At 44.9% G+C, this 9849-nt stretch overlaps 1 protein-coding gene across 1 annotated transcript; it reads left to right on the top strand.

Annotated features, from left to right (window-relative positions):
• Nucleotides 1–6987: 6987 nt before the first annotated feature.
• LOC144288866 (uncharacterized) lies at nt 6988–9650 on the top strand. The gene is given in 2 exon segments (XM_077856822.1): nt 6988–7518; nt 7520–9650. Coding segments are annotated over 2 exon segments (2259 nt in total). The 5' UTR covers nt 6988–7072; the 3' UTR covers nt 9333–9650.
• The last annotated feature ends 199 nt before the right edge of the window (nt 9651–9849 follow it).

Below are 9849 nucleotides of genomic sequence, written 5' to 3'. Positions count from 1 at the left end.
CTGGGGAAACATTGGGATAGGCACTGTGTGGATAAGAATTGATGTCTGGGAGCATACCCATACCTCTCCCAGAAAAATTAGTTCTAACACGTATGCATTTCATTGGCTAGTGAGGTAAGTTCTAAAGATGACATTTTTTTTCTTTTTTTTTTTTAATTTTTATTTATTTATTATAGTCACACAGAGAGAGAGAGAGAGGCAGAGACATAGGCAGAGGGAGAAGCAGGCTCCATGCACCGGGAGCCTGACGTGAGATTCGATCCTGGGTCTCCAGGATCACGCCCTGGGCCAAAGGCAGGCGCTTAACTGCTGCACCACCCAGGGATCCCTGACATTTTTTTCTTGAAGTATCTTACCATCATAAATTAGAAATAAGTCTCAGTTAGTACTCTGAATACTAGGTTTTTTTTTTGTTTTGTTTTGTTTTTTGTTTTTTCTTAGCCCCAAGAAGGCACTTTTAGTTGCAAGGAGCCTTCTCATTCAGGGTAGCTAAAGCAACAACACCTTAGGCAACAGGAAGGAGAGGAATCTGAAAACAGAAACGGAAATATGCAGCCCCAGGGGCTGGTCAGCATCACAGCAGATGTAGGCACTTCTGCCCCTCCTCCTATTAATGTCATTTTTGCTGATCTTTCCTTTCCTGTCCTTCCTCATTTGCCTATTGTTTGAATCTTTCAACAAAGGTTGAATTCCCAAAGAGAATGTCCCCTTGGTCTATTGATCATATCCCAGTCTGTGGCAAGCTCTTTATGGCTGCCCATGGCACAGGCACAGGACTAAGAAGTATGAGCCCCATTTCTTTGATTCGGCTTTGGATAATGTCTGAGATGGTGACAGAGGTGACAAATCTCAACGGGCAGTGGAAAAAGAATCTTGAACAAATAGACTCCGGGCTTAGGGACTCTATTCTCAAGCAGCTAGCTTTTCCATCTCTTTTAACATCAGGGTGGATGTCTGGAGTCTATTTATAAATCACCTACCTTAAAGACCCTCAGAACATAAGCACTGGGCAGGTTAGAATGAAGATGCTTGCTTGTTAGATTTATATCTTTTCTGTATCATCATGAGTGCTGGCTACTTTATCTGCAAGAAATTTCCTGAGAGACTAACTACAACGATTTATTGCTATCTAGCCCTTAACCTTGAGTCTACGATATTGTTTACTTACTGAATTTGGGAAATTACAGTTTCTCCTTGTGTGTTCATTAGGGAAAACTATTTTAAATGTACTCAGTGACCTTCTGGGAGTTGATGCTTGGTTGCCTTACAGATCATGTCATCGTTAAGTCAGTCTCTACAGAAACCTGTTCAGGTTCTCTTGGACTTGGGCTTGAGGGCAGGCCACAAGCACCTGTTGTTTTCCCTATATGGTGATGGTATGATTACAAGTGACTGCTATGCTTGGTTGAGTAGCTTTGAAACGTCTACTGCTTCCACTGCTACCATCCTGGCCCAATTCATCAACATCTTTGGTCTGGATTTTCACCAATCTGTGTGATCTCTACCCTTGCTTTCCTGTAGTCTGTACTCAACACAACCACCAGAGTGATGCTGTCAAGTTAGTCGGCTCTGATTCTTTCATTGCTTCCCAGGTCTCCCACAACAAAACCTACATACCTCTGTGGCTGTCATGGCCCTGCCCTTGAACCCTCTAACCTCTTCTTCCACTTCTCTCCCCTTGCTCCCTCCATCCTAACCCATCCTGACCTTGCTGTAGTTCTTCAGACATAGAGAGATACTTCTGCCTCAAGTCTTTTGCACTTCTTGGAATGCTCCCTGCCCAGATACCTATATGGTTCCCTTCCTTGTCTCTTCAGGTTTTTACTCAAAGATCACTTTCACAGTGTGACCGTTCCCTGACCATTGTATTTAAAATGTAATACCCTCCCCAGCTCTATGACGTGAATCTTTTTATCCTCCTTTCCTGCTTTATTTTTCTTTATAATAATTATCATAAACTAATGTATACATATTTTGCTTATTTTGTTGCCATCTCCTTTCCCTCATTAGTTGGGGATTTCATTAGAATAGGGATATTTTTCTGACCAGACCTTGCTCACTACTGCTAAATTCCTAGCACCTAGAACAATTCTTGGTACATAATAGGCTCTCAATAAATGTTTGATGAATAAATGAAAAAGATAGTAATCTCAACTTTTTCCTTAACAGAGGTTACTGGGCTTCCTAGCATTTGGTTGATCTTATGTTGGATGCCTTGCAAGATCTGTGATAGGACTTTATCTAACAAAGAATGTGGCAGCACCAGGATTTATCTAAGTGTCCAAAGATACAGTTTACATTGTGATTAAGCCAAAGTTATGGGAAATTATACTTCTCAGGAAAATAGGCAATGTTGAATTTTATCTTGTGCAGCTTTCAAACTACATCCAGGAGCATTCAGGGTCCTACAAGGAGATGGAATTAGGTGCACACTTGTGGTCTTACAGATGATCATTATTGATTACAAGCTGGTCTACCAAGACAAGAGCTGGGTCAACTCAAACTGATTCCCATCCCTGGAAAAAGAGCTCAAGACACCTCTGATCCCGTCTGGAGCAGAGCTCTGGATTGTTGGTAGATCCAGAAGCTCCTAGAAAGGAATGCTTTGAGGGAGTACAAGAAGACCTCCTGTTTATACACCTTCCATGTCAACTTTCATAACATCTAGAATTCCACCATGAGGAATCTATCCCTGTTAGATCTGGAGATTGTTTTGTGATTCTAAAGAGTATCTTAAGATGCTCTTGTGCCCAGAGCAGATAATATATGTAGTAATATTTTATGGAAAATGTCCATCCTTAACAACTAGCTTTTAGGAAAATTACAGAAACTGATTATTGGCTAAGTACTTAGAGGGAGGACAGAAAGAGTAGGAGGTAGTTAAAATCAGGGGAAAAAATAATCCTAATATAAGAAAACTTAACTCCTAAAGAAGAATTTCTGTACCTGGTGTTAGGTCATAGGCATATATATATAATCTAAAGTACCCTATTGGGAAGGCAGGAGTTCTTCTGCTGGAATTATTTTTTTGATAATTGACATAGCCTTTTGTCAAATTTTGCTTTGGTACAGGTCTTTAAAATCTTAATCCCTAGATTAGAACCAATGGGACACAAAGGCATACATAATCTTCCATGTATGAGATGAGTCTTTAGGGAGATACTTCAGTTTACAGAAAGGCATTGAAAGTTAAGAGAATGGGGCACCTGAGTGGCTCAGTTGTTGAGTGTCTTTCTTTGGCGTAGGGTACGATCCTGGAGTCCTGGGATCAAATTCCTCATCAGGCTCCCCATAGGGAACCTGCTTCTCCCTCTTCCTATGTCTCTGCCCCTTTCTCTGTGTCTCTCATGAATAAATAAATAAAATCTTAAAAAAAAAAAAAGAGAGAGAAATTTAAGAGAACAAGTTAGCTCTCAGTAAAGTAAGAAGGTGGAATTAAAGCACTCCCTGGTATATGTGAGATTTGCACCTTGCACAACAGCCGTTTACCTCTAAGAGTCACATGGAACTTTATCCACAGAGGCATCTGTGGATATTTTTTATTTATTCCCCCTAAAGAAACAGATCTTTGTCTCTGAGCTAAAAAAGACTGTTCCCAGTGGAGTGTAAGATCAGGAAGGCACAGTTGGAAATTGGACTCTTGGGGATGGCAGGGCTAACAATGTTAGTGAGTTCTTTGAGGGGGTAGGGGTTGCTACCCCTTTTCTACTTGTAGATAGGGAATGACAAAGAAAGGGGACCTACTGGGGATAAGTAAAGAATTCTCTACAGGGTGATGGATTTTGCGTAAAGAAAGAGGGAAAGTTATTTGGTAATTCCACTTCTTCTACCTCAATCAATATCCACTCCATTTTTTTTTTTTAGTCAAATGTGAAATTCAAAAGCAATGATTTTTTTGATTATTGGTATTTGAATAGGCTATAGATAAAAAACTTTTTCCCTCTGCTTCAAAAACAATTTTGACCTTTAGAATTACTTTATAAGCAACATTTATTTATGCTTGAGATATGAAAAATACAGAGAACACAGGAAATAAAAAATCATTCATAATCCCATCACATAATATTTTGATGTTTATATTTCAATGTTTTTTATATACATTCTTTAGAAAGTAATGTGATTATGCTGCATATCCTATTTTATGATTTTTGCTTCATGCACTGAAAAATAATGATCTTTTCCTACATCATTAAATGTTTTCCTAAATAGTGTTTAACAGCTACATAGAATTTTAACACATGCAAGCATCAGTATTTATTTAACTATTCGCCTAGTGGACATTTAGATTTTCTTTTTATTGCAATGTGACATTTGCTTTAATTTAATTTTATTTTATTTTATTTATTTATTTATTTATTTATTTATTTATTTTTTTGTATACAGCAATCTCATTTTTATTGTTTTTATTGGAGTTCAGTTTGCCAACATATAGCATAACACCCAGTACAGCACATTTTAGAACAAGAAAAACTCTGAATTGATCCTCGTTAACTTTATTACAGAAAGTGGTAAAATAGCTGTGGAATACAGACCGTGTGAAGAGATTACAGATGCCAGAACCCAAGAGGAGCTACATGATTTAATTCAAGCACCTGGTTATTAAAGCTCAAGGGTTCCACAGCTATACTATACTATACTATAACCATAATTTAAAGCAACTGACAGGATTTGGAAGACTATAGTTAGCTCTGTCATCTTTTGGGAAATGTGAAACTCTGAAACTGCTTTTGAGTGCAGGGAATTTCTGGGGCTTTTCTTGAAGTCTTGGCCCTTGGCTCTGACCCCTTATTTGAAATTTGGAGAGCCAATTGCATCAGAGTGCTCCTATAGTTGTGGACATAGAAGAGGACACAGCCTTTTAGCGCTCCCCTCAAACAGAATCTCAGGGACTTGGGAACAGAGTAACTATGGCCTTAAGTGAGATGATGCTACAGCATTTGAAAACCTTTATGTGCATTGGGACACCTGAGTGACTCAGTGGTTGAGCATCTGCCTTGGGTTTGGGGCCTGATCCCAGGGTCCTGAGATGGAGTCCCACATCAGGCTCCCCTCAGGGCTCTGTGTGGCTCTCATGAATAAATAAAATATTTTTTTTAATTGTCTTTCAAATAAGGTATATTACCCAGATATCAGTATCACATAGACATCTTGTATGAAATATTTTGTTGAAGAACTTTTCTGTAACCCTAACCCTGAATTAGGGATTAAGTTGACAAAGTAATTTCTAAAATAAAATGCCAATGTTCTATATATTGAATGTTAAAAAAAATAAATAATAGGAGCAAAGAATGTGTTTCATGTCATTAAGAACTGAATTTGGGGCTAGAATTATGATTATTTAACTAACTCTGAAGTTGCAACATTTGTTTTGAAGGGAAGAGAGTAGAGAATGAAAAGATGGTTACTTTCTGAAAAAGCATTTGAAGTTTTGTCTGTGCAAGAATTCTTCTAATTCAATTTAAATCAAGCCAGTCAAGGAAATTTCAGACTTATCCAAGTTTACACTTTAAGAAGTCTAGCTTCCTGTGAAATGTGAGAGAAAGAGATTCAGTATTGATGCTATAGATTTCAGAAACCTGACTCTAACAACAGATCCATTCCTAAATAAGACCAGTTATGGAATTAGTTCCATTTAAAAACCATAGTATGTGCTAGACACTGGGAATAGGATAAAATCCGTTCTCTCCAACAGCCCTGGCGGCGCAGCGGGTTAGTGCGGCCTGCAGCCCAGGGTGTGATCCTGGAGACCCGGATCGAGTTCCGCGTCGGGCTCCCTGCATGGAGCCTGCTTCTTCCTCAGCCTGTGTCTCTGCCTCTGTCTCTCTGAATAAATAAACCCTTGAAAGCAAAGCAAAACAAAAACCTACGTTCTCCAGAGCTTGTGCCAGCCCATAAACACGGACTAAAATGAAAGAGATTATAGAAAGGACAGTGAAGGAAGTAAACGGGGCGCTAGTTACAGTATTTCCAGAAAGTTGAACATGCTGACCTCAACATTTTAAGCGCCTTCTCCATGCGTGCACACAGGGTGGACCTCAAGGTTACTTGTTCTAGATTGACAGGTGTGTTGAGTGCAGGTGGGACGCGGAAGTTTTCCATACTAAGGTAAACGGAGGGCTAGTCCCTTGGTTTCAGACTCTCACTCCCAGAACGAGTTGCTCACCTCTCCCCTCCCCCCATGCCCCCAAGCCCCTCCCACAGGAGTTTGGAGCCGTCGCTGATTCAGGGGTAGGTAGCCTCCTCCTAACACAGTAGTGGATTAAAACTCAGACATGCGTATTGAGAACTTAGAGGAAATGGCAACATTCAGAGTAACCGTGAAGTGTGCTCCCCTCCCCACTGTCCCTGTGCTTATTCTTCAGGTCAGCCTCTTTTCTTAGAAGCAGTACAGCCAGGGGGAGGAGGAATGTGTCCCGGATTTAAGCTTTGAAGAGGACAAGTTCGATCCGCCGGAATTGGACTAGCATTTTGAATCTCCCGGGACGCCAGGTCTTCTGCTTCCTCGGGAAACTGCTCCACACCCCGACCCTACACCTCAGAGCGGCTGGAGTCTGGGTCCTTGCAGACTCCAGCAGCCCAAATCCTTCCCTGTAGCTCGGCGGGAGGTAGTGGTGGCCTTTGCAGGGGAAGGGAGGCTTGGCCTGGGGATTCTGGGGAAGAGGCTTGAACCAGGGGCTTCGGAGCCCAGCCGCAGCCCAGCTGTGCCAAGCTCACAAAGGTGGCGTAAATAAAGGGTGGGACGTAGGCGGGGGAGGGGCGCGCAGTTGCTAACAATGGGGGCGTCACCGGGCTCCCTGAACATTTCGGTTTCTCTGGCGAGACCGAGCGCCCCACTGGCTTGGGTCTCTGCTCCGCAGAGTATCATGTCCAGGCTTTGCTTCTGCGTTTTATTAATTCTCTTTACCTGGCAACCATCGTGGTTGTTGGGCCAGGCAGCTCCGCTTCCGGAGAGATCCCCGGAACCCTGGTCTTCGCACTCTTCTGAACTCCTGCGTGAATCGCTCCAGGCACTTACCCGCCCCGCAGAGCCGGGGGGGGCTTTAATAACTTGAGGTCCTCTGCTCCAGCCCAGATGTCGGCCCCGCCTAAGCAGTTGACTGAGACTTTGGTTCCATTCCTGGACACGGATTCAAATGGTGAGCTGCCCCCAGAGACAGATCAGTATCTGAATGACAAGCCAACCCTGCACGAAAGGCTCTTACAAGTGGTTCCAGCGTTGGGTGATGAGAATCAGGCCATAGTTCTGCCTCCTCCACTCAAAAGTAAGATGAAAACTGGAGATGAGCCAGAAGATCACCAGTCGTTGGAAATACTTGCTCCACCTCTGGATAGTCAGAGTTTAAACCAAAGAAAGTTTTTTGTTTCATCCCCAAACCTGGACAAAGATCTAGTTCAGCATCGAAGGCTTGCCAAAGTTGTTATTGGAACTCCAAACCAATTTGCAAATAAAGAGCTCCTAGAACAACTGCAGGACGATTATTCAGATTCTGGTATGGATATCATATACCCTGAGGAAAACCGACCAATGGATTTCCCAGGGGGACCAGATCAACCCCCCAGAGCTCCCTGAGGAGCTTGAAATTTCTTCACTCCTGCAGGAGACCCCTGCAGGACCTCTCCAGTCCACTGTAGAGGAACCTGAACCTTTTGTGCCTGGGGTGGAGGCCCAGGCCAAGCATCCAGAGTCCCCTGAAGAGACAGAAACACCTCCACTTCTTCAGGACGCTCTATCTCAGCCTCCAGAGATCCTTAAGGAAGCTGGAAATTCTGTAAGCCCACAGGAGGCCCCAGCTGAACCTTCAAGTACCCCTGAAGTCCAACAGGAAGCCTCAGCTCAACCTACAGAGGCACCTGAGGAAGTAGAACCTTGGACCCCTCAGGAGGCCCCAGCTCAGCCACCAGAGGAGGAGGTACCACCTCAGGAGGTAAATGTGCCATCTCTGAGTCAGAATGAAGCTCAGCGGCCAAAATTACACAATGTCACTGTTAAACCTGTAGATTTGGCACTTACTGTAACTGTGACTCAGCCTCCACAGCACCCCAAGAAGGCTGAGCCTTCTCCAGGCCCACAGGAGGCCCCAGATCAACCCGAGGAGGCTGGGCCTACTCCAGTCCCACAGGAGACCCCAGCTCAGCTTGTAGAGCTCCCCGAGGAGGCTGGACCTACTCCAGTTGCACAGGTGGCCTTAGCTCATCCTGTAGAGCTCCCCGAGGGGTCTGGGCCTACTCTAGTCACACAGGAGGCCCCAGCTCAGCCTGTAGAGCTCCCCGAGGAGACTGGGCCTACTCTAGTCACACAGGAGGCCCCAGCTGGGCCTGCAGAACTCCCTAATGAGGCAGAATCTTCAACCCAGCAGGAGACCCCAGGTCAATCTCCAGGGGAGATAGAATCATCTGCAATCCTGCAAGAACAACCAGCTCAGCCACCAGAGCTGTCTTTGGGGGAGGTGGAACCTATTCCAACCCAGCAGGAGCACCCAGCTCAACCTCTAGAGCATCATGAGGTGAAAGTTGCACCTCCAGGTCACCATCAGGTTCAACAGTTAAACCTGCCCAATATCACTGTTAAACCTGCAGGCGTGCAGGTTACTGTAACACCAGAACCCACTACAGAGGTGGGACCTTTGCCAGTTCAACGTGAGTCTGTCACTCAGCCCTCTGTGCCCCTTAATGTGGAACCTTTTGCAACCCAGCATGAAGCCCCAACTCTGCCTCCACAGTCCCCTGAGGAGAATGAACATTTGCCATTTCAACAGGAGACTCCAACTGAGTCCCCAGAATCTCCCACACAGGAGAAACCTCCAACACAGCAGGAGACCCCTGTTCAGACCCCTGGAGAGGTTAAACCTTCCACAACCCAGCAGGACACCCTGGCTCAGGATTCACAGGCTCCTGAGGAGGGTGAATCACCTTCAACCCAGGAGGAGGCCCTGGCTCAACTTCCAGGGACTCAGGAAGAGAAGGAACCTTCTCCACCCCAGCAGGAGGCCCCTGCTGAGCTTCCACAAATCCCTGAGGAGGGTGAACCTTCCTCAATACAGGAGGAGAGCCAGGATCATCATGCACAGACTCCTGAGAAAGCTAAACCTTCTTCAACCCAGCAGGAGGCCCCAACCCAGTATCCACAGGCCTCTGAGGAGGGAGAACCATCTCCAGCTCAGGAAGAGGCTCCCACTCAATTTCCACAGATTCATGTGAAGAGTGAATCTTTAACCCAGGAGGAAAGCCAGGGTCAGCATCCACAGACCTCTGAGGAGGTTGCACCTTTTCCAATCCAACAAGAAGCCCCCCTCAGCACCCACAGTCCTCCGAGGGGATCAAACCTCCTCTAACCCAGGAGGAGTCCCCAACTCAGCACCCTCAGACCCCAGAGGAGGGTGAGCCTTCTCCAACCCAAACAGAGACCCCAGCTAAGTATGCAGAGTCCCTTGAGGGCACTGAACCTGTTGCAGCCCAGTCAGAGGCCACAGTTCAACATCCAAATCCCCTAGGGGAGGTTAAACCTTCTGCAACCCATCAGGAAGCCCCAAGTCAGCATCTACAGACCTATGAGGAAGTTAACCCTTCTGCCACTCAACAAGAAGCCACAGCTCAGTATCCAGAACCTTCTGGTGAGGTTGAACCTTCTCCAACCCAGCAGGAGGTCCCAGCTCACTCTCCAGAGCATCATGTGGTAACAGTTTCTCCTCTAGGTCAGAGTCAAGCTGAGCTTTTATTCTTCCCCAAAGTCACTGTTAAACCTGTGGATCTGGCACTTATTATAACTCCAGAGTCCACTAATGAAGTTGAAACTTCTCTACCCCAACAAGAGGCCTCAGCTCAGTCTGCCATGTCCCCGGAACAGTTGGA

The sequence above is a fragment of the Canis aureus genome, chromosome 18 (genome assembly GCF_053574225.1).
Source record: "Canis aureus isolate CA01 chromosome 18, VMU_Caureus_v.1.0, whole genome shotgun sequence".
Classification (NCBI taxonomy): Eukaryota; Metazoa; Chordata; class Mammalia; order Carnivora; family Canidae; genus Canis; species Canis aureus.
The sequence above is the reverse complement of the archived record's forward strand: the minus strand, read 5'-3'. Positions and strand labels throughout refer to the sequence as shown.